Below are 22724 nucleotides of genomic sequence, written 5' to 3'. Positions count from 1 at the left end.
TCTCCTTAATGCACTTTCGTCAGGCCTGTCTTATTCGAAACACAACAAACATTATATCATCAGTGGTCCTCAGAAGTAATGCCCTATCACTCGAGTGTATCCAATTGATAGGGGAACAAAGCCAAGTGTTTCCCCAAAGCGATAACAGTTCCAATTCCCATTAAACAACAAGCGTATTGAAGTCGAAGTGCGCTGCCATTCCAATACGACTAATGATGATGATGATCGCCAGCTGATGATAGTATGTGCTCCAACACGTTTTCCAATCACATCCAATTAATGTTCGCACCACCATCGACACGGTCCAATCGATCCATTGTTGAATTACGTCAGGGAACGCAATTCGCACGATAAGCAGAAATGTTCCAGAGTCTCCCCCACTGGCACCCAGATAGCGATCCTTCGTGACACGCACATCGCATAAGCTTCATGGGGCGGCCAGCCGTCCAACTATCAATCACTATGACTACGTATCGTATCAGTGCGATAACTTGGTTACGTAGGAGGACATTGGCCAATTTCTGTACTGTCATTGTTTGGACTTGACTCGACTCGAATCGCATAATCTGTGAGGGTTCGATCTGGCTCGAGGCGGATCGCTGCGTTGCATAATTGATTGGGAAGTGGGAAATGGGCACGGCTCTGCCTGTGCCTGTGCCTGGACTGGCCCCAGAACACACCCAGAGAGTGAAGTCCCTAGAGTGAATGCACTTCAATTGACTTTGATTACGGCTTGGTTCGTCTGTTTATTTAGTTTATTGATATTGATATCGGTTTTGTAAATGGTTTGTGTTTTCCCCGATTGATTCGTTTGGGCCGCATTCCATTGCTTGCCAAGGCTAAGTACTTGACACATCACAGATTGAATACTCCACACTGATAAATTTCACTTAACTATTACTTCTTCAGGAAGAGCTCGTGCAGCTCCACCTCCTTTAGGTTGTTGAGAGTGAGTCGGCGGGTGAATTTACCCGTCCGCCAGTGCTCCTCCAGCTCCTCGAGGGTGCGACCCCGCGTCTCCGGTACAAAGAAGCCGATGAAGCCGGCCGCCAGGAACGAGATGAACGCATAGAAGGCAAACAGATTGGCAGGGCCCATGGCATCCTCCATATTCGGATAGATTTTCAGCATGATGAACGCGAGGATCATGCCAAAGAAGACGGCAATGCCAGAGGCACTGCCGCGTGCCCGCTGCGGGAACACCTCGGAGATCATGAAGAACGGCAGCGTCAGCATGCCCATTGTGGAGAAGACGATGTGTGCAACGATACACACAACGGGCAGCCAGTGCCAGGTGCCCACCGTATCCGGCAGCCAGCCGCCGGCGGCCAGCAGCAGCATACAGAGGCCCATGCCCGAGGCGGAGAAGATGCCGGACGGCTTACGGCCCCACTTCTCGAAGATGGTGCTCATGAAAAATGTCGTGATGATGCGGGCAACGCCCAGCATGACGGCCACCAGCACGGGATCAATGGAGACGCCGGCCCTCTGGGCAATCTGAACGGCATACACGATGATGACGACCACGCCGCAGGCCTGCTGAAAGCCAAAAAAGGCGGTCAGCATCAGAACCGGCTTGTATACCTCTGGACGCCGAATGACCTGGCTGAGCGATTCGCTGGCAGCCGTATTCCGGCTATTCTCGGCTGTCGCCTTCATGTGCGCCAGCTCGTCCTCGAACTCCGGCACGTAGTCGTCCTCTGTAAGTAAAAAGGAATCATTAATATCCCGCCAGGCGGGAATCCTAATATGAACTCACCTTTCTTTGTCAGGCCCCGGAAGTATCTCAGTGATTTCCTGGCCCGCTCGTCGCGTCCCTTGGTCAGCAGCCAGCTAGGTGACTCCGGCATGGGGAAGACCAGGAGAGTGGCCGCCAGCTGGTAGCAGCAGCTAATCGTCGAGATGAGCACAATGTTGCTGCGTATGAAGTAACCCAGCACGTACATCAGCAAGATGCCGCTGGCGAGGCCAATGGAGGTGCCCAATATGAGTCTTCCCCGTATCCGTGGCAGGCTGATCTCGGCCGAGTACACGCCCACTGGTGACACGAACATGCCGATCATTATGCCGCCCAGGGCCCGACCCACCAGCATCTGGGCATAGATCAAGTCGCGGTCAGAGTGCAAAAAGCTGGTGGCCAGCAGCAGCCAGCCAAGCAGGCCCAGCAGATTGGTCAGCAGAATGGTATATTTGCGTCCAATGCGGTCCATGAAATAGCTGACCAGAAGCCCGCCCAAGGGACAGGCCATGTTGTTGATGGAAGCTGTGCGTAAGGAACACATGGAGAAAACGGAAAAAGTAAGAGCCGCTCGCCGCCTGCGATAATTTGTATTACTCACCGAACCAGCTGGACTCGTCCTTGTTCAGCCAGAAGGGCTGGCTCTCGTCATGTAGCTGGCTGAGCGTCACCGATGGCATGCTGATGACCATGCCCGAGCCGAGCACTCCGCTGTTGCCCAGAAATACCATCAGCTTCTGTCGCAACACAGCCTTGTGGCTCTCGCCCAGAGGCTTTCTACTATGCTCCTTTGCCTTGGTGTGGTCCATATCCTTGCAGATCACTGGACTGCGAAACGATGGCTCCTCTTGGTCCTTCATGGTGAATGTAGATGTGTGTGTGTGTGTCTGTTCCTTGGGTTTCTTGGATGAGGCGTGTGACCAATTGCCTGGCGCTGTCTGTTGGAGTTCTTTGCGCGCACGCCGCCAATCAATTAATGGTTCTAAACGAACCGTGGAGTCAACGTCGTTGACTGCTGCTCCACTCTGTTCTGATACTTTGACTGCTGCTGCTGCTGCTGCTGGTGGCTACACTCGAATTGTAACGACAAGTGGAAACTTCCGCGCATTTCAATCATGGGCTCGCTCCAGTATCAATTTCATAAGCTTCTTTCTATGACGACTTCGGCGAAAGTGTCAGTGCCGTGTGTCGTTTGCCGTGTGCGTGCGTGTCTCTGTCTGTGGCCTGCAGCCACCAATCAGCCACCTATAACGGAGGACGGGCGCCGGCGCCTCCTGAGCGCTGTGTTCTGTTCTGTGCTGTTCTGTTCTGTTCCCTCCTCAGTTATCAGTTGTCGAACGAATGTCGCTCTCTGTATTGAACATTTGCCAGCAACGTGCTTGCTATTGATTCCCCTATCGATTATCGCCTGTCAACACAAGCTCTTCTCTCTCTCTCATTTGAGGCACTCACTAAACCACTCATAGACTGTGAATTTTGCAAATTCAGCAATTTGTTTTCACCATTCAGTCAATATGAGCTACTGTTGCTGTTGCTGTTGCGGCTGCTGCTACTGCTTCTGCTTCTGTTGTCAATGACAGCCAATGACGAGCCTCCGCATGTACATACTCAATCGGTTTCCACTGTCTACTGTCTGCTGTCTGCCTACCCTTTCCTGGGCCACACTGTTGTTATGACAACCAGCTCCAGCTCCTACTCCTGCTCTCGGCTGTCTACCTGCCCCTACCCGTTCTCGCGGGCTTTTGTTGGTGTGTTCTGTGTGAAAACCAGCGGCAGTTCTTGCCTACCGCTGCCTGATGTCTGGACTGCTCCCTTCACTGGGGCTTTGTTCGAGGCTGTTGTTGTTGCCACAAGTAGCTCCTGCTGCCTGCTCTTTTTTGCCTTGTTCTTCCTGTTCTTTTGTTCTTGTGACGCTGGCGGTTCTGGCGAGTTGCATCAACCGGTTGCGCGTCCGCTTGGGTCAACGTTTGCCAAGCAACTGAGAATGAACTGGGCTGGATGCTCTGCTTACGTTGCTTTATTTTCTCAACTGGTCAGAATAATTTGCAAATTAATTGTGTACAAAATATGGCTGGCTGGCTCCACACGGCGTATACGCAGTGTGCCGCACAAATCGAATGCGGCGTTACGTATACGCCCTGCCCTATCTGCGGAAGTAAAGCCCACAAGTTGTTTGCCTCATCGAACCTGTGGCACCCGCTTCTCAATCCCCCTCACTTTCCCACTCTCACTCTCCTCCCCTCTCCCACAATCGAACGACATTGGCAACGAACTTGGGGCATGGACATGGCCATGGACGGGTGGCGGCAGGCTGCGGCTGCTGTGCAATGAAAATGAAAATTGAATTGAAAAATTAGAATATGTAACAGCTATTCTTGGTCGTCATTCGCATACTCTTTGGTTGGAAAACGTTCAGGGGGGGGTCTGGGTCTGGCCTGCGTGGTGGGTTGTGCATTCATTCAGAAATTATATGTACATATATTCTTCTCTACCGTTCTGAAATTTAATTTATAAATGGCACTCACGTTTCATTGATATTTATAAGTATAAGTAGCAGGGCAGATCTGCTTGGGATTGGGTATTGGGATAATAAATATAGTCATGTACTGTCATTGCGGAGACGTAGCCTTAACAGAATCAAGATATTATAAATCAGCAGGAACAGTATATATGTACATATGTATACGAAGATATAGAGGATACATATGTACATATCTCTGGATGTGAAGACTGAAGACTGAAGACTGACTGCAGAAATCTACATGCTTTCGGTTTAGGGTAACAAAAATGTTTTGCATAATGATTTTTCTGTTTACGATCGCAGGCAGTGCCGCTGCAATTGGCCAGAAGCCAAAGCAAACTAAAGAGAGTTTTTTAAAGAGAGAGACAGAGAGAATGTGGAATGCTTATCAGATGGCTCTAGCACTTCTGCTTTGCTCTACTGTTGCTCATGTTTCACTCTCCCCTGTGGTCTGCGGAAGAGGTGCATAAATTATGCGCAACTCGAGTTATCGCTGGCTCTGCGAGTATTCTGGTCTTCCCATTCAGCAATGGGGAGGCGGGCGTGCGGTCACGCCGCTGCCACGCGGCCTGCGCTGTTGTGGTCTGCGAGTATGCGGTTTGGTTGGGGATCGCCCCGCCAATCGTGTTGGTTTAATTAACAAAATTCGAGCCTCATTTATGGTGGCTCTTAGCGCCACAACAACTTAATCGCGGCAATTCTAATAATAATAGCCATAATGAGGCAGGTGGAACATTGCTTTAAACCAAATATTTACTCCCTGATTGTGTAAGCCAATTTGGCAAAAATAAAATATTTATCGCCCAATATTTGAGTAACGCTACCAATTTGCGATTGCCAGGCATGAAATTAGACAACAACAAATAACCCCCCCCTAAAAATGGGATTGCCGAACCTGAAGCTGAAGCCGAGTGAAACGATAAGTTATTTATGGCATGGCCAGGCGACAAGGGTTCTAGAAAGTAATTTAATTTTATTTTCGTGTTTTGAGTCTCGCTCGAGCTGAGTTATGAACAGATTCCGGTTTCTCTCGTGTCTACCGATGACAAATACCTCTACAACCCCACTCACCCTATCGCCACCTATCGATCATCTTGGACTGCCAGCAAACTATTTCGTCGTGAGACACAGAAAAGCGAGGAGTAATATATACTCTGGCAGATCGATCATTACAACTGAAGCCCTATGATATGGAAGACTTTTTTCGATACTATATTTCTTGGTAGTTGAGTTTTCCCCAGAGTAAAAAGAAAAGTCATTGAAACAGGCCGACATTTGGGCATACCGTCTGCGAGAGGGTACACTCTCACACGTTAATGGCCCGTCCAGACAGCTGATAAATCTGTAACAAAGCGAAACGTGAGACTGTCTACCCCGAAAAAGAACCTCAACCAAAAAAGCACACAAAACTGGTTATCTCAAGTGCCTGGGGCTGCGTCAGATCGGCTGAGGACCGCTTGGCAACAAGACAGATTTTTGTCAGTCAATTGTGGCCTAGAATCAGCATCGGGTGGGTAAATGGTAATTGCTTGTGGGAAACACGTTACGTTTGAATTTAGAAAACTACATATGTTGATGGTATTTTTTGCATGCATTTGGTATTTTGTAATGACCCTAAAATTGCCACTGAAATACTGCCAAATAATATGACCGTACTACCAAAAAGCTTTGAAAGAAGAAGAAAAAAGAACAAAATACAACAAAACGTGTCTGGTCTGTCTGTCCTAGTCAAAATAGTCAAAAAGTCAATCGAAAGTTTTTTTTTATTTTTCGATCTGCCAAAATGGTTTTCTACTTTAAAAGCAACATTATCCAGCCGCCGGCCACTTTGTACATGGGCCGCGACAAGCACGAGAACGAGGAGCTCATACGCTGGGGCTGGCCGGAGGATGTGTGGTTCCATGTAAACAATCTGTCGTCGGCGCACGTTTACCTGCGCCTGAAGCCGGGCCAGACCATTGATGACATACCAAGCGATGTGCTGGTGGATGCCGCCCAGCTGTGCAAGGCCAATAGCATCCAGGGCAACAAGGTAAACAATCTGGAGGTTGTCTACACCATGTGGGAGAACCTGAAGAAGACCCCGGACATGGAGCCGGGTCAGGTGGCCTATCACGATGAGGGTGCTGTGCGCAAGATTCGCCTGGAGAAGCGGGTCAATGAGATTGTGAACCGCCTGAACCGCACCAAGACGGAGGAGGAGCATCCCGACTTTCGTGGCCAGCGCGAGGCTCGTGATGTGGCTGCGCGCAACGATCAGAAGAAGATGCTTCGCGTTAAGCGCGAACAGGAGAAGGAAGCGGCCAAGCAGCGCGAACTGGAGGCCGAGCTTCGCAGCTATGCCTCGCTCCAGAAGTCGGAGAATATGCGCACAAACTACGATGCCGGCAACGAGTCGGACGACTTTATGTAGTATCAATTGCATTTGGATTTACATATAAGCTATGATTATCATCATATGAGAATCATAATACATTTTTTTGTTAATAAATTATATAATATAAAAACCTTGGCAAATGCCTGAATTGAATTCAATTCCATGACCCATAATCTTATAAGACGAACATCCTTTTAAAGCCAAAAAAAATTAAACGCGGGAGAACAGCTGAAACGCTAGTTTTTTCGCCTGTCTGGCAGCTCTAAGGTCTTACTTATGGGTTTTCGCTTGTGTGGCAGCACCTCTGGTTATCTGCTAAATTCAACTTTAATGCGGAATTCCCTAGGAGCGTCGCACTCACTGAACACAATATAAAGCGACCCAAAATTCTTTTTTTAAACAGCATCCTGGTCTCTCATATGGATGTATGACTAAAATGGCTGCGACGTAATATCCAAATGCTTTTTGGTTGCCACAATAGAGAGCGGCGTAGTGTCCTTACCAATCATCATGTGATGCTCTTACTCCCTTTCCCTTCCTTCAACCCGGAAGCACTTGCACCAAACAAGCGATATGATTTTGGGAAAACCCTCCACACGCCTCCACTCACATAACATAGAATAGATTTAATAAAAAAAAAGGGTTTATTTTGCCATAATGAATAAAACCAGATAGGTGCAGTTACTACTACAGACATGGATAGACAGGGGTAAACAGTGTCCCCAAGTACATACAAGGATTAGGTTTACTCGATAATGCTCTAGGCCTAGATTAGTTAGGTATGGGGAGAGCCTGTCGGCTCTGGTATGGTTTATTCGACTACTTGTAGAAACACTTAACTAAATTCGGGGAGGAGCTATGAGGGATATACAAGGCATACAATAGTAGATACATATATCCTTAACGGTAGAGAGCTTAGCGCCTATGTCACTCAACTAAAAATAGACAAAAAATGGGCACAAATTACATGATAGGATTGAGATTTGCATTGGTACACTCAAGACTAGACTATACATATGGGGCGGGGGCGGGGTCGGGGTCGGGGGGGATGCGCTGATGATGGGAAGGGGTCCTACAGTCCTTAGGTGGTTAGTTGTGAGTGTTTTTCTGTGATGAATGTGTGTGACTAGTATTCGTTGAGAGTTGGCTTATGAGTAGGATCTGCTACAGTTACGATTGTTGTCTGGCATGGAGCGAGCACTGGGCCCCTGCGGACCCATCTCAATTGCTTGGCTGAGCTGAAGCCGAAGCTGAAACGGACATGGCGACGGGAACGGGCACTGGAACGGGCACTAGAACCGAACCTGAACCTGAACCTGAAGCCGAACCCGAAGCCGATTCCGACTGTTGTCTACGCGGTCAAGCGACAATATCACTACCGGGATTGTAGCCAAAGTAGTTGAGATTAAACTCATCGCTGAATAGCACCTCCTCCTCGGAGGGTTCAACCTGGTGCGACATCTGTATGCCCAGCTCCATGGGATCAATCTCGGTGATGTAGTACTGCGAGTGGGTCAGACTGTTGATGTTGCCGCTGTTCATGTGGATGCCGCTGCCCACGCCATGCTGCTGCTGCCTCAGACCACTCTCCGTGACGACGACGTCCTTGTGTATGGGATTGAGATAGTCTTCTGGTTGGGAACAAACAGGAAGAGAAAAGAAATATGAGAAACCATGTTAGGTTTTGCCTAGCTTTACGGGTTGTTGGCTTGTTGCACTCACCATTGTCCAGCAGCACGTCGTGGTAGGTGCTGATGATGGAGTTCACCGACTGCACCTCCACCTCGCGATGGATGCCATTGAGTATCTGACCGGCCGTCTTGCGCAGCTCGTCGTCGCTCAGCAGATCATTGAAGGGCAGCAGTCTCTGGTGATGATGATGGTGCTGATGATCGGAATGGTGGTGCTGCGACTGTCCTGCCGTTGACTCATTCGTCGTTGTTGTTGAAGAATGTTGCAGCATCTCTTGCGTGAGTGTGGCAGCTGCCACGGCTGCCTCATCGTACAGGCAGCCATTGTTCGTTTGATGGAGTCCCTGCCCCTGCCCCTGCCCCTGTCCCTCTTGCGACGAGTGGCAATTCTGTTGCTGCTGCTGCTGCTGTTGCTGCTGCTGTTGTTGCTGGAGTTGCTGCTGATGCTGTTGGATGCGTTCCCGGTTGATAGACTCCATTTTGAAGAATAAATCCAGACGTTGCTTCTTCTAAAAAATAAAAACGAAAAACACCTTAATTAGAGCTACCGTGGACCACAACACATCAACTCCACTCACGTGCTCCCAAGCCAAGACATTCTCCGCCGAATCTCCGCTGGATATGGCCCACAAGTGGCCAGCGCCCTGGGGCGCCTTAACGCCCTTCCGGAAGTGCGGATTGATGGATAAATTGTGTCGCACCGAGTTCTTCCAGCGGTCATCGTTCGATTTATAATACGGAAAGCGATCGCTGCGGAATGAACAAAGAAAAATGAGCGTTGCTTTTTTGTTTCTTGCATTCCATGTATATTTAAAGCAGATACTTCAGGATTGGTCAATCATTTTCCACCCCATTCACTGGTCAGGAGGGCCAAAACATTGTTGACCAATTGCAATTAAAGTTTTCAACAGCAGTAGCAGCAGCAGGAGGTGGCGCCCAGCCAATCCCTATCGGAAGGCGGGCGGGCGGGCATGCATGGGAAAGCCAATTTCCATGGAACACGTCATCGCACAGGCACTGCGGCAGAAGCGCACACAGAGCCACGACGTACAGCTGAATACGGACACGGACATGGACACGGGCACTGACAGGGACATGGACAGGGACAGCGCCACTGGCACTGGCACAAATTATGCGTCGTTTTTATTCACCTCTCTTTTATTCTTTTTTCCCGTTTCCCAGTCACGAACAGGCCATTCGGAGCCGTACGTACGTACGTACGTACATATGTATATGCCAGTGGCAGGTGGAACCACCACCACCAGCACCACCGATAGACCCGCCATCAGTCCACTCCCATCCCAAACCCCCTGCTCCGGCCAGCCCATTTTGCCCAGATGTAAAAAGGAAACAACGACGACCGGAAAGGACATCGCGTGCCATGCCGGGCGTGCTCCCCACTCCCACTCTGCCTTTGGGATGGGGGGGTTTTCTTTTTAGAGTATGGGTGTACGACCATTGGGTGGTGGATCGGGTTGGGTCGGGTCGGGTCGGGTCGAGGCAACAAAATGGAAAGTATTTCAAATTACGGCACAGACATGGCTCGGAGCGAGTGGGGGAGGGGAGGGTATGGAAGACACGCGCCGCTTGTGGAGAAGGAGAAACCAACCCCCGAAGAAGGGATCTATGTGCTATGTCATTGGTTAACTGCCAGTGCCCCCCTGCTGCTGTTGCTGCTGCTGCTGCTGTCCCTGCCCCACCACCATCCATTCTACGCCCACGTAGAGTTGAAAAGCAATCCAAAAAATTTCAGCACGCGAGTCCCAAAAGAGGAGGCCAACATCCCACCATCACTCCACACCAGCAGGAGGGGGGGATTGGGCGGGCGGGCCCATTATGGCTCCTGCTATTTCTTGGTTTTTCGCTTTTCTTCCGTGTATTTTCCGTATTTTCCTGGTGTTTTGTTGCTGTTGTTGTTGTTGCTGTTTTGGGCACGGGAAAATGACGACTCATAAATGAAGTGAAATGAATTATAGAGAAATTCATGGCGGACTGACGCTCCGCTCCGTCTTGTTTGGATGACTCTTTGCAGAGGTTTGGGCGTGGTTGGTGGAGTCCTTAATGACCCCTCGGTAATGTTCTGATAACTCGCTTTACGCCGACTCCCCTCCCCTGGGATGTTTGTGTGTGTGTGTGGTATTCCTCTGTGCACAGATATCATATACTTTCATGGTGTGTTCGTACATGTAGATGCCTCAAGCGATCTGGCACGCAGTCCCGTCATGACGCATCAAACAGCGGAATCAAATGATGTGGCACTTGAAACTGCGCCGGCAATGGCGGGATCGGCGAAGGCATGGCTATGCCACACTCTCTGAAAGAGGGGCAGCAGAAGGGTAGCTAAATGAAATTAGCTCCATTCCAACCCTAACAAGAAATTGAATTGATTTGCTTTGCTTTGCTTTGCTGAGATTGGAATGGTTGGGCTGGTGATATATTCATTTATACGCATCTGACTCGCTCCTTAAGTTGTGGATTCCCTTCTATACCATATTTAATATATATATTTTAACAGGTATAAATATATTATTATTGCATCATCAAATCATGTTATTTCACCCAAAGTTCTGGTATATATTTGCAGCTACTTTTTCTGGTATATTTTCTTTAACTTATTTTTATCGAATTTTATCATCCATTTGAGTTATCCCATTATCTGACCTCCGAAATTAAAGTCTTAAAGTTCCTAATTAATATTGAATGTTATCCCGAAAATTATCCGATAACAGATATTCTTTATGACTGACCAGTGATCTAGTGAATTAATTCTTAAAGCTATACCCATTGATAGTAGCCTTAAGGTTTAATACAAAGAGTAACCAGATTCTGGTTGATGTGTACTTCACCCATATATTTCTTCTAAATTATCTGGCTTGGTTTTTGTATCAAAGATTCGTTAATTTGTAGCTATTAGTCCCCATAAATGAAAGATATACCCATTTGATAGTACGTCTTTGAAGGGTTTTTTTTTTTTTTGGGTGATTCACCATCAAATAATTTATTAAATGTAATCTCTTCTGTATATTTTATGCTTGGAACTTCCAATAATTCCAACTTCCAAGTTCTTTGAGACATTTGCTTTCGTTCAAAAGTTCTTTAAGCTTTAAAGTTATTGCCAAAAATAAACTGTCGCCGCCGCCTGGAGCAGCTCCATTGTGGGCCCAGCCCTTGCCTGGTCGAAGGCACTTGTAAATTTCCAAATATTAAGTCAGGCATTGATGTTGCAATAGTTCATGGTATCTACGTGTCTGTTTGGGCTTAATCATGGACTCAGGCAATCGATGGGCCTACACAAGAAGCGACATATACATGTGTATCCATCCAGACAAAACACCCACCCCACCACCCACCCATATATATCTACAGCTATAGCTACATATATGAGTGCGGGCATATCATGTTGGCAAAGCCCATCGTCGCACTTGTCGAATTGTCAACGTGGCCTGAAGCACTCGAGTCGTGGAAATCGGAAAATCGGGTAAGAGATATGTATGTATGTTTTGTATATTTGTATGTATTATATTCTTGGGTGATTTAGATGGTACTAGTTCATGAATTTGAGTGGCTTCGTTAAGTTGGTAAAAATCAAATACCCGCTATCAGCTATTGTCATCGTTGTCAATGAATTTGACTGACTAACTCTGCGCTTTGAGCCACGTAGGGGTTGGGATTGGGCCTGGCTCTGGCTCTGGCTCTGGGTAAAGGTTTTTTGTATGAAATTGTCAGAATACACGGCATGCCACACACCCACACCCACTTATTATCATATATGTATATGTGTATACATATATGTGGGTTTATATTTTGAGTTTCAGTTTCGGTTTAAATGAAAAAATTATTGCGAGCGTCTTTCGGGGCACTCTACATATATTCCATTCGTGGGGGCTGCTCTAGTTCCTCCTGTCCAGGCCTGGTCGGGCACTGAAATGTAATTGACTGGATGCACCACACGCCCTGGTCCTCGGTACTATCCAGCCAGCCCCCCACCATCCATTGCAGGCACTCTGATGAGGTCTGATAGGCTGGTCGCTCGGACTAAATGGTTGGTTCGCTCGTGTCTGGGCGTGCCTGGCACGCAAACCACCTCTCATTCTCTCTATCTTACCCACACACACGCATATATATTGTATAAGTATGCACATACATACATATATACTTATAGTATACTATATATGTACATATATTCAAAGAGAGAGAGCTTCATTTTTTTTTGACATGGCAGCTAGGACCCATCGGACTGGGCAACTACTTTTGGCTCTGCCTGTGGCACTGGCACTGGCACTGGCTCCATATACTATATGCTCAAAATATGCATATATATATATTTTCGTGTATATCTGAATAGGTATAGCCAACGTATGTATATGTGTGTATAAATGTGCATATTTATGGCAATACGTTAGTCAGTTCATAAATTGTTGCGGCTCGTTGGCGTCCACCTCTTGGGGCCCTTCTCCTTCTCCTAGCCACTAAAATACATTTCGTGGATTTATGGCCAGAAACAGAACCAGAGCTGCAGCTGCAGCTCCACACTGAGACTGAGACCGAACCGAACCGAAAGCCCAAGTTGCCTCATTTTGATTCAAGCAAAGTGAAAAAGTTTTTAATGGCAATTTTCGATTCTTTTTTCTACGAACGGGTGGGTGTAACCGCGGCTAGCTACGCCCAACCAGCAAAAAAATATATAAAAAATCCCAAGGCAAAAGTAATCACATGACCAATGACGACTCCATCTTAGATCTCGGTGTGGCTGACACAGAAAGTATTCTCCTTGGATCTGCCTCAAGGTGGATCAATCCTATGAAGCCAAAAGGACTCATCCCGCTTTTGAGTAGGCGTCTCCTTTCTTGATCCGCCACTAACCAAAAACAGCATTAATGGGTTCTTCGATTTTGTCTTTGAGTCAACCCCAAATTAACACGCCCCCACAAGGTTGTCCCTGAGGAATCCAAAATTTTTAAAAATTCGAGAAATCGGAACAAGAATCGTAGTGAATCTACCAGATTGCCGAATCTGGGTCAGATCGTATCATTATTATTGCCAGCAATAGAAAATCGAATTTCAGTGGATACGCTACGCCCTTCCACGTGCCTACTCTCTCTCTTTCTCTTTCAGTCACATACAGTCGAGTCGTTTTTTTAGAGCTGGTGGAGGGAAGCGATATAAACCGGCTGGTTTTGGTGTGAGAAGAGAAGAAATGTAAATATTGACATAAAATCCTTACAACTTTAAACCAATAGTATCAATAGATATGAGATTTTTGTGGACCCCTGTGGCCATACAGGCGCTGCTGTATCTATAGGAGGAAAACATTGATGGTTTTCGTGGTGTGAGAAAGAACGCCCACGTCTATAAGGAAATGCCTAAAGAAAATCAAAAAAGAAGAGCCAGTATTTTTCGTCCGTTTTCTTGGCATTTTGCATAATTTAGTTAGATTCCTGATCGTACGAAACTCAAAACAAGGCGCATTCTGCTTTATTGATTTAATTTCGAGATCGATAGCAAATACGCGGCAATGAGATTAAAGTTTGAACGTTTCAACTTGATGCCGAATAAAAAATATTTATAGCCATTCGATAACCATTAACGTATTCGGCTGGGGAAAAACTTACAGCTGCCTGAATGTTGGTTTGTTCACTGCTCTTAAGACTTTGTCTAGATTTAAGGATAAACGGAAGATGTGAAAGTGAATTAATAATCAAAACTGGATAATTCTTTGAAGCAGAACTGCTGTACATATTTCACCACATTATTTTCCGTACACAGAATACAGAATTAAAGACAATGTTGATCGTGCTGTTGGTTATTCGAAGGATAGGTTTTCCTTTAAAATAACATTTTGATTGAGAAGGGGTTGTAGGGTAAAGTTAAGGCCGCGTATTCAAATGATACGAGCACTACAGCTGCTAGATAGTCGTTAGTACTTATGACCCGTACCTATGCTCATATGTATGTATACTTTTCTGGACCCTCTATCGTTCCCCAGCTAAGAGCGATTGCGGTTACCAGAGCCGTGGCGGGAGGGTGGCTTAAATGTGGCACATGTCCTGGTCGATCATGCATGATCCGCATCCCATAAACACTCAATATGCACATTTCCAATTGACCGGAAGAGCGGAAGCGGCCGTATGCCACTACCCACCACTCACTCTACTTCACTCCACTCCCTCTATTAACCCACTTAACCCCTTGCCCCTTAACCCCCCGCCACTAGCACTGGCACTGGCACTGGCACTGGCAGGTAATTGCACTCAACTCTAGGCACAGCCATTGGGCATGGGCATGGGCATGGGCATGTCAAACACCTGATCCCCGGGATTCATTGATGCATGTAAAAGGTGTAGAAAAACCGGAAGGGAGCCGAAAGCGACCCCAACCCCAGCACGGACCTGGTCTCTTGCTTCCGATATACCAACCCCCGCAATTAATAATTATTGTGAGCAATGTGCAGCGTTGAAATTTCATGGGCAATTGCCAGGACAGGTAAAACGATTAAGGGAATGGGTGGCGGGGGCGAAAAAGGTTGGATAAATTGCTATTGCTATAGAGCATATACATATACATATATTGGGCATTGGGGATCGGGGATTGGCCATTGCGCAGGCGTCGTCTTTTGCCTTGAATGCGACGAGGACGTGGCCATGGGGTGGCAGTGGCACCCCTTCTGGGAGCCGCAAAATAAATTTGTGAATGGTTAATGAAAAGTTCCCCAAAACCTGAGACGAAACTTCTGCCAAGGAACCGGAGGGGGAGTCCTGGACTGTCGGCTCATTACATTTAATGAACCTCTGCCCCGAAAGGGGTATGGGTATGTCGGTGGTTGGTTGGTTGGATGGATGGGTGGATGGGTGGGTGGGTGAGTGGTGCAGGTGATGGGCAAATGTCATAAATTATTTGCTTCCCTCCCCCACCACAGTGTGAGGGGATGGTTTTGTATGTAAATTTATATAGGATATTTACACGCAACCTTTTGGGCTGCGGCTTCAAATATTTACACTGATTCAGGCCCCCATCCGAACAGGTGCAGAGAGGCAGGAGGCGGCACAGTAAATGCCAGGGATGAGTTTTTACCATTCGTAGGCGAAACCCCGAATTAATGAACCTTGAAAAATGTGTTAAAAGTTTTTCTATTTTTTTCCCTTCATGATTTGAACCGAATGGATAGTTTTTATTTGCCCAGAGGGACGGGTATAGACCAAAAGTAGGTAATGGGTTATCAGGGGTGGAATATCCGTCATCTATGTATAACGTTAAGAAACAAAGGACAGAATATGCCCGAACATTTATCTATAGAAGTGGAAATGATTTTGCGTTTTACATTTTACGTGCAGTTTGATTGAATTAAAAATAAAGATATCGAATATAAACACAGCTAAATACTCGCAGTAGATCTAGCAGTAAAAACATACAAGAATTTGAGCAGAAAAACTAAAAAGAGAACAAAGAATTTTGTATTGAAGAGTTAGTGGAAATTAAGAATCATGGGTACACTTTTTTAATGTTCGTAACCGTCTTTATGCACAGCTATAATGCAAGTAGAGATCATCATTTTGTAGATACTCGTACTCGTATCAGTAAAGGAGAAATATCTCAAATTTGTGTTCTTTTTATCCACATAAAATATATTCAAAGAAAGATCTTACATTTTGTAAATCAGAATCAAAGCAATCGAATCTTATGTTGGTACGCAAGTAGTGCCATAAATAACAGCTAGTGCTAAATACGCTTACACAAGGCAGCAGGCTAAGAATTAACTTTATTTCGTTCTTTAGCAGCTTCAACTGAGCTCCCTGGAGCTCTCTCGATCACTCGACATTCATTCATTTTTCATTCGGCTTGCCTGCCGCTGCAATTAGTCTTCAACTGGCCTAACCTCCTGATCTAGATCTAGAACTGACTCATTGTGAACTGATGCTTCAACATCTTCCTCACGCATCTCGAAACTTTCGCTATCGTCTGATCGCTGACAAAACAATAAACTGCACGTTTGCATAGCTAAACCTTTCGCAACAGCTGGTATAAAAAGCTCATTAAGTAGCTTAACATTTGACCTATCTGATAGATCGGAAAAGTTCCTTCAGTTCCTCCAATGACAACGCTCTGTGGGTATAGTTTGATAGCCCTGCTTGATTTCTCTCTGAGCAACCATCAAAGGAATTTCCTTGATATTTCCGACCTGAATCGAATTCTTTTCCTGACCCCAAACATGGTATGAGATGGCATCAAATTCCTCTTTGACCCCTAACACATCTAATAAATACAAGGTTTCCGCTCTGCTTAGTTCCAACAACTTGTTGAACAAACCCACACACAGTTCCAGCTAGGAAAATGCAATTTTTCTGCCTATAAATTGTTCGAGTCAAAAACTTTTGGCACTAGCTTTGGGGTTGGGTGTTCCTTGTGTGTTCCTTCGCTCCTCGCTGTTTGTGGAGTGAGCAACACCTTGAAGAAGGAAGGAGCCAATGAAATGGCCAGCGGGAATGCCCAGGAGAAATTCTTGAGATTTGTTTAATTGCATCCGGCTGGCGTTTCCATTCCCCCCCAAAAAAGATCTACTACAGCCAAAACATGAACACAAAACCAAAACAATCGCCCAAGAAGCATCCAACAAAATGGCGTCCATCAAGTGTACTGGGGGATGTATGTACATACGTACATACATAGGTGTGGGGGTGGACCAGTGGGTGAACAGGGTGGACAGGGTGTACAGGGTGGTTTGGTTTGATGTACATAGAAGAGCTGGATTGGAGTACTTACGATATCCACTGGTATATGCCCGACACAGTCAGTTCACCCTTGTCCTCGAGGGCGTATTCGATGAGTTCCGTGTAGGTGAACGGTGGTTTCTTTGGCCTGCTTGTTTTGCGGTGGTTGGTTTCGGGTTTCACGTTTCGGGTGGATGGGTGGGTGGATTGGTGGTTGGGTGTTTCATTCGTTCGTTGATTCGTTTGGGTAATGGGGCGAGCGGTTTTCATTCGGTGGTCGGCATCGATTGGCGGCGCCAGAATGGAAATGGAAATGGAGAAAATTCATATCAAGAAAACGTATTACAAAAATGTTTAGAAAATTTCTGTAGAAAGGCGAGAGGCAGGTGGTATTGGGAGTGGATGCAATTGGCTTGATTTTTTTTGAATAAATAAATAAGTAAAAATCCATAAATATCTCATGATCAGATAGCATATCTGATATTATATCATTCATATTATAGCATTCATCAAATTCAAGAGTCGCCTCTATAAAGGTAAGAAAAGAATTTCCCAGCAGATACTCTCGAGTATGGATACGCTTTGGCAGTTATATTTTCCCTAAGAAATCTATTAAAGCATTTTTGATACCATTTAACTGAGCTGTGATATTTATTATTTTAATACAATTTATAAAACTACAGCTTGCTGAATTTTGAGGCAAGAAACAAAAGAATTCTTCTGACAAAGACTTTTTTCTACGGATCGTTTAGAGCTGTGGCAGAGCTGTATGATATAGTCATCCATTGTTCAAACGTAGGCCCCGCTAGCAGGGTAGGGACACCATCAGGATACAATGTTCCTAGAGGGACTGGGGAGCATGCGTGTAATTTCGCCTAAGCCAGCACACAATTATGTATGCAAGTACTTCGGATGTTGAATCGGATTATACTCACGCCTTGGAGGTTGTATCCTCGACAACAACATGCTCGGCCACTATCATATCGTTGCCATCCAGCTCCGAGGTGACTTCCATCACCAGCTCCTCGAACTTGCGGCCGGTCTTGGTGGAGCTGCTTATGTTGCCGGACACTGTAGTGCCCCCAGCAGCTCCTACGACTGTTGATGCACCGATCGAGGCGCTGGGGCAGCTCTTGGGGGAACGGGCGCGCTGATCCAACAGGGCGCCATGGCTCTGGCTGGAGTTGAGAGAGTGATTCGAGTTCGTGGTGCATGCGGATGCAGATGGGGGCGAGGTAGAGCTACAGGGCGATGTGCTGACAGCGGTTGTTAGCGTCACGGCCTCGGCTTGACCCACAGGCTGGGACTGGCTTTGGCCCTGCCCCTGGCCATGGGGCGACAGATGGGGGAACTCGTCGAACTTGAAGTTGAGCAGCCACGACAGATTCTTGTCCTCAAAGTCCGCCTCCGAGCCATCTGAAGTTGTCGTAGTCGTGGGCGCGCCTGTCGAGCCTGATGAAGTGCGCCTGCCCGTGGGCAGAATCCGACTTCCCGCCTGCTTCAGTGGAACCATGAAGCTTTGATTTTGTGTTCCCTGCGCCGATGACTGGGACTGGTGCTGCGGCTGCGGCTGCTGCTGCTGCTGTGGCTGGGAGCTGGTAAGCGGCAGCGTCGCGTTCAGCTGGCCAATCTCCGCCTGCAGACCAGAGTTGTAGCGATGATCGAGCTCGAGCAGCTCGCCCGTCTGCCAGCCGCCGCCGGGACCATCCTCTAGGGGGGCGCTCAGTGTGGGCGTGGGCAGCGTGCTGGGCGGGCCGCAGTATGCGGCGGACGGCACCAGGAGGCTGCTGTCGTAGGCGAACAGATCGTTAATGAAGGCGGCCGAGGACTCTGGGGCTGGTCCAGCAGCAGCAGCAGCAACTATAGAGGCAACGGCAGCAGGAGCGGAGCCGCCACTGGCCGTGCTGCTGGCCGCTGGCGATTCCAGTTGAAGGTGAAAGTGCAGGTCGCCGGCATCGTACTCAAGGTGACGCTTCTTCCAGGGATTCGTCTCCAGTTGGTCGTAGTCCTGGCCCAGTGCTAGCTCCTGTCCCTCCACCTCCACCTCTACCTGCGACTCGTACTTGCGCTTCAAAAAGTTGTATTCGCAGTCTCCTACCAGGTGTCCGCTGTTGGAGCTGTTGCCGTCACTGGTGTTGCTAGTGTTGGTGTTATTATTGGTGGTGTTGCTGTTGTTGTTGTTGTTGGAAGCGGGACTGAGATGGACACCGGGAGCACTCACACTGCCCGTGGCATTGACGGGCATATTGACAATCATGGCCCAGACCTCGCTCGCTCGCTCGCTTCACGTGCACTTCACGCGACGCCCAAAACACACACACGGAGGCACAGGAAAAAAAACAACGTAACCAGCAGGCAACTAACAAACAAAAAACAAAAGGATGCACAGGACGAAGGGCCACTAGCCGCCAGGAGCACAGGAGCTAAACGATATAGAGCTGGACTTGGACTGGCACTGGAGCTGGAACTGGAACTGGCGGTGTGTGTGTTCTGTGTGTGGATTCTCCGAGCCGAGTTCCGTCTCGCGCTGCGACTAGCCACGGAATGCGGACAAACGCTGAGTGGTGCCAGGAGCGGAGTTGGTGCCAGAGTAGTAGCTCCCCGCTCGTCTGTGCTGCGCCTGCGCCTGCTGGCGGCTCTCATTACCCCTGCGCACTCAGTCAAGCACAACCCAGTCCAGTCAGTATTCAGGCCTAGTACCAGACCCGCACACCATGTGGACGCGCGTACTGGTGCTGCTGCTGGGTGCTGGGTTCTGGGTTCTGGGTGCTGGTTCTGCATGGTCGCTCTTTGGCCATAATCGAACATGTGCGTTGTCCGTTAGCCAATTTCGGCGTGTTGACAGAGTGTTGGCCCTGTGCAGCCATTCAAGCGTCTAATCGCCGCTTTAGGCACCCTGTGAATGTGTTGCTGGAGCTCAGGACTACGTCCGGCGGTTGGTCGGCCCATCTGCATGGAAAGGGATAGCAATTAATTGTTTATATCTGGTCTGTCTTGGGTATGGAGAGAACGGGGATCAGGATGAGGATGCCTGAAAATAAAATACAAATTTTAATTATTAATGGTTTATAGAGAGATACTCGTACATAGAGTGGATTCACTCATTTACACAATTATTTTTCCTAAGTCTAGAATAAAGAAACAGAAAGTCGCGGAAGGAAGAGTGAAATTTGTTCTGGTACTTCAGTGTTTTGTATAGAACATGGAAATGTGAAAGGAAAAGTGCATATACATATATAGTGCATATGGGACTTGACTTAATTTTAGGTACAGAGAGACATACATATATCATTTAAATATTTTTTTTTTTTTTATTTAAAACCCTAAAGCAACCAATGAGAGCGAAATGCGCCAAAATGTTTCTGATGTTTTTTCCCCGTATCGTGGGCGATAATAATAAAGGTAAGCCTGCTATTAAAAATACCAAAATGTAAAGTAAATATGATCTTTATCACATCAAAGTGAATGAAATTATTTCTCCTATCAGGAGAGAATAATATGAAAATGGGTTTTTTTTTACTTTTAATTTTTGTTTTTTTCGTGAAATGCCGCATGCCACGAGTAAATCATAAACTGAACTTATCAAGCGTTTATAATCATCAGTTCAGGCTTAACACTGCCTTAAGGGGTTGACTTGAGCCGGGCTCAGAAATCACTGCATTTTTATTATAATTAAAACCAGTTCAGCCCTGTGCAAGGGCAAGACTTGGGATTACAGGCAAAAACTTGCTTACGCTTTGGCCCCATAGCACACAAGTCTTCTTCGGCGACCTCTTACGCATTCTTCTGCTCTGGTGGTCGGCTGTGAACTCCTCGTTGTCACCACACACTCCCCAGGAGCTACTATAAAAATCAAGCAATTAAATCAACTTTCTTGGGAGCCACAGGGCCGTCTTACTTACTGTTCGAGAGATAGCACATATTGAAGGGATCATGAGGTCTATAAGTTAAAGGAATGCCCTCTACTGGACGTCGGATAAACAACTTCCAGACCCATGACTAGTTTGATCACATTCTTTGGCAGCAGCTCCGCCTGGTTCGACGCATATAGTGGCAGATTTGTATACCTTCTATCTGTAACTAAATGAGCGTTTTATGCCTGGCGGCCTGTTATCAGCATTTCCATTAAGAGCGAATCTGTAAATTGAATCAGTTATAAGAAAATGCTAGCAAATAAGAGTACGTTTAGGTATATAATGCTTACTTGCCAATAAACAAATTCTGGGAAACATTCGTCGTTGTTTGTGCGCGTATTTGTGTATGTGGTGTGGTGTTAATACTCTCGTCACTGTTCCAAGCGCTCGGGTCCATCGGAAATGCCACAAACTGTTTTTGAGCTGGTTGCGCTGTTCTGCCGTCTGAATTGACAGTAGCAAAAAAGACCCGCACAAATGAGCATGGACAGAGCCAGATGGTGAGGCCGGGAAGAGCGTCGGGTACGGGAGTCCCCAAATGGATCGCAACGGAGTTCAATCGTCTTGATAAATACGCTTGATAAGCCCCGTGCTGGCAGTTCGCATCCGACGATAGATCTCGCCGAGCGACAGTCATGTTTCCCACTGCTCGCCTTTGCACGCTGATTGTGGCTGCTGCTGCTGCTCTGATTGTTGTGGTGGTTGGTGTGTCCGGTAAAGCTCGCCATCGGGCTGTGGATTGTCCGCAGATCAAGTTGAAGCGGCAGTGGGGCGGAAAGCCTTCCCACAATCTCCACTATCAGGTGCGTCCCATCCGCTTTGTGGTCATCCATCACACGGTCACCGGCGAGTGCAGCGGATTGCTGCAGTGCGCTCAGATTTTGCAGGGCATGCAAGCCTATCACCAGACGGAGCTCGACTTTGACGACATCAGCTACAAGTAAGTATAATCAGAGATATCAGTTGACACGCCGCCACTCACTGCAACGCTCCATTCCCAGTTTCCTTATTGGCAGCGATGGCATCGTCTACGAGGGCACCGGCTGGGGTCTGCGCGGCGCCCACACTTACGGCTACAACGCCAATGGCACGGGCATTGCCTTCATCGGCAACTACGGGGGTGAGTTACGTTTACAGGGAGCCACTCCGGCTGATTGTTGATCCGATCCTATCCTCTCCATTTTCACAGAAAAACTTCCCACGCCAGCTGCCCTGCTGGCGGCCAAACAGCTGTTGGCGTGCGGAGTGAGGCAGGGGGAGCTGAGCGAGGATTATGGACTGATTGCAGGCTCGCAGGTGATCAGCACACAGAGTCCCGGGCTGACGCTCTACAATGAGATTCAGGAGTGGCCGCATTGGCTCTCCAATCCTTAAAGTTATCTAAAGGTGTTTTGACATTAGACTTTGCTTACTTTGCTGCGTAGAGTGAGATAGCATAAGAAACAAAACGACATAGACGACGACACGTCTACTGCACTATTTGAGACAAAGTTATTTTTTCCAGCACAACCCAGACACCAAGCCAGCAAAATTGTATCCGCAAAGTAAAATAGTCGACTAATTCTGCCCCAGCTCAACTGGAAAGCCAGCCAGACGCATATACTTATCTCGCTCTGACTGCTGTCATTTCCCATAAGACAGTCAGCTAGCAAAGTCTAGTGTCATAGCACCATAATTCGCGAATTTTTGCGGACTATTCGATAACCGATTGCATTTACACGACAACATAGCTTTTAACTTTTTTTAAATTGCAAACACAAATTAATTACCTGTAAATA

The 22724-nt window shown here is 47.2% G+C and overlaps 4 protein-coding genes across 4 annotated transcripts; 2 read left to right on the top strand and 2 right to left on the bottom strand.

Annotated features, from left to right (window-relative positions):
- Nucleotides 1-726: 726 nt before the first annotated feature.
- Nucleotides 727-2793, bottom strand: LOC111072799 (facilitated trehalose transporter Tret1). The gene is made up of 3 exons (XM_022364864.2): nucleotides 2340-2793; nucleotides 1760-2263; nucleotides 727-1700 (listed from the first exon to the last, which is right to left on the bottom strand). The coding sequence occupies exons 1-3, from the start codon at nucleotides 2596-2598 to the stop codon at nucleotides 898-900; spliced, it is 1566 nt and encodes a 521-aa protein (XP_022220556.2). The 5' UTR covers nucleotides 2599-2793; the 3' UTR covers nucleotides 727-897.
- A 3151-nt stretch (nucleotides 2794-5944) lies between these two features.
- LOC111072800 (coiled-coil domain-containing protein 25) lies at nucleotides 5945-6738 on the top strand. Its single transcript, XM_022364865.2, has one exon. The coding sequence runs from the start codon at nucleotides 6043-6045 to the stop codon at nucleotides 6670-6672; it is 630 nt and encodes a 209-aa protein (XP_022220557.1). The 5' UTR covers nucleotides 5945-6042; the 3' UTR covers nucleotides 6673-6738.
- Nucleotides 6739-7284: 546 nt separating this feature from the next.
- LOC111072798 (alpha-protein kinase 1) lies at nucleotides 7285-19491 on the bottom strand. The gene is made up of 6 exons (XM_041592678.1): nucleotides 18906-19491; nucleotides 17968-18860; nucleotides 17085-17180; nucleotides 8906-9077; nucleotides 8359-8836; nucleotides 7285-8264 (listed from the first exon to the last, which is right to left on the bottom strand). Exons 1-6 carry the CDS (start codon nucleotides 19287-19289, stop codon nucleotides 7996-7998), a joined length of 2292 nt encoding a protein of 763 aa, XP_041448612.1. The 5' UTR covers nucleotides 19290-19491; the 3' UTR covers nucleotides 7285-7995.
- Nucleotides 19492-21400: 1909 nt separating this feature from the next.
- On the top strand, nucleotides 21401-22393 carry LOC111072801 (peptidoglycan-recognition protein SA). Its single transcript, XM_022364866.2, has 3 exons — nucleotides 21401-21886; nucleotides 21948-22066; nucleotides 22136-22393. The coding sequence occupies exons 1-3, from the start codon at nucleotides 21582-21584 to the stop codon at nucleotides 22318-22320; spliced, it is 609 nt and encodes a 202-aa protein (XP_022220558.1). The 5' UTR covers nucleotides 21401-21581; the 3' UTR covers nucleotides 22321-22393.
- The last annotated feature ends 331 nt before the right edge of the window (nucleotides 22394-22724 follow it).

This window comes from Drosophila obscura, unplaced genomic scaffold, assembly GCF_018151105.1.
Source record: "Drosophila obscura isolate BZ-5 IFL unplaced genomic scaffold, ASM1815110v1 contig_185, whole genome shotgun sequence".
Lineage (NCBI taxonomy): Eukaryota > Metazoa > Arthropoda > Insecta > Diptera > Drosophilidae > Drosophila > Drosophila obscura.
The sequence above is the reverse complement of the archived record's forward strand: the minus strand, read 5'-3'. Positions and strand labels throughout refer to the sequence as shown.

Excerpts from the sequence above, each read along its gene's own strand:
- LOC111072799 (XM_022364864.2), bottom strand. The coding sequence starts at position 2,598 with ATGAAGGACCAAGAGGAGCCATCGTTTCGCAGTCCAGTGATCTGCAAG. Across the intron at positions 2,264-2,339 it reads GGACGAGTCCAGCTGGTTCG|CTTCCATCAACAACATGGCC; the intron begins GTGAGTAATACA and ends CCTTACGCACAG. Across the intron at positions 1,701-1,759 it reads CCGGGGCCTGACAAAGAAAG|AGGACGACTACGTGCCGGAG; the intron begins GTGAGTTCATAT and ends TTTTACTTACAG.
- LOC111072800 (XM_022364865.2), top strand. The coding sequence starts at position 6,043 with ATGGTTTTCTACTTTAAAAGCAACATTATCCAGCCGCCGGCCACTTTG.
- LOC111072798 (XM_041592678.1), bottom strand. The coding sequence starts at position 19,289 with ATGATTGTCAATATGCCCGTCAATGCCACGGGCAGTGTGAGTGCTCCC. Across the intron at positions 18,861-18,905 it reads GCGGCTCCGCTCCTGCTGCC|TCCTCGGCCGCCTTCATTAA; the intron begins GTTGCCTCTATA and ends CCAGCCCCAGAG. Across the intron at positions 8,265-8,358 it reads CGACGTGCTGCTGGACAATG|ACTATCTCAATCCCATACAC; the intron begins GTGAGTGCAACA and ends CCCAACCAGAAG.
- LOC111072801 (XM_022364866.2), top strand. The coding sequence starts at position 21,582 with ATGTTTCCCACTGCTCGCCTTTGCACGCTGATTGTGGCTGCTGCTGCT. Across the intron at positions 21,887-21,947 it reads TTTGACGACATCAGCTACAA|TTTCCTTATTGGCAGCGATG; the intron begins GTAAGTATAATC and ends CTCCATTCCCAG. Across the intron at positions 22,067-22,135 it reads CTTCATCGGCAACTACGGGG|AAAAACTTCCCACGCCAGCT; the intron begins GTGAGTTACGTT and ends CCATTTTCACAG.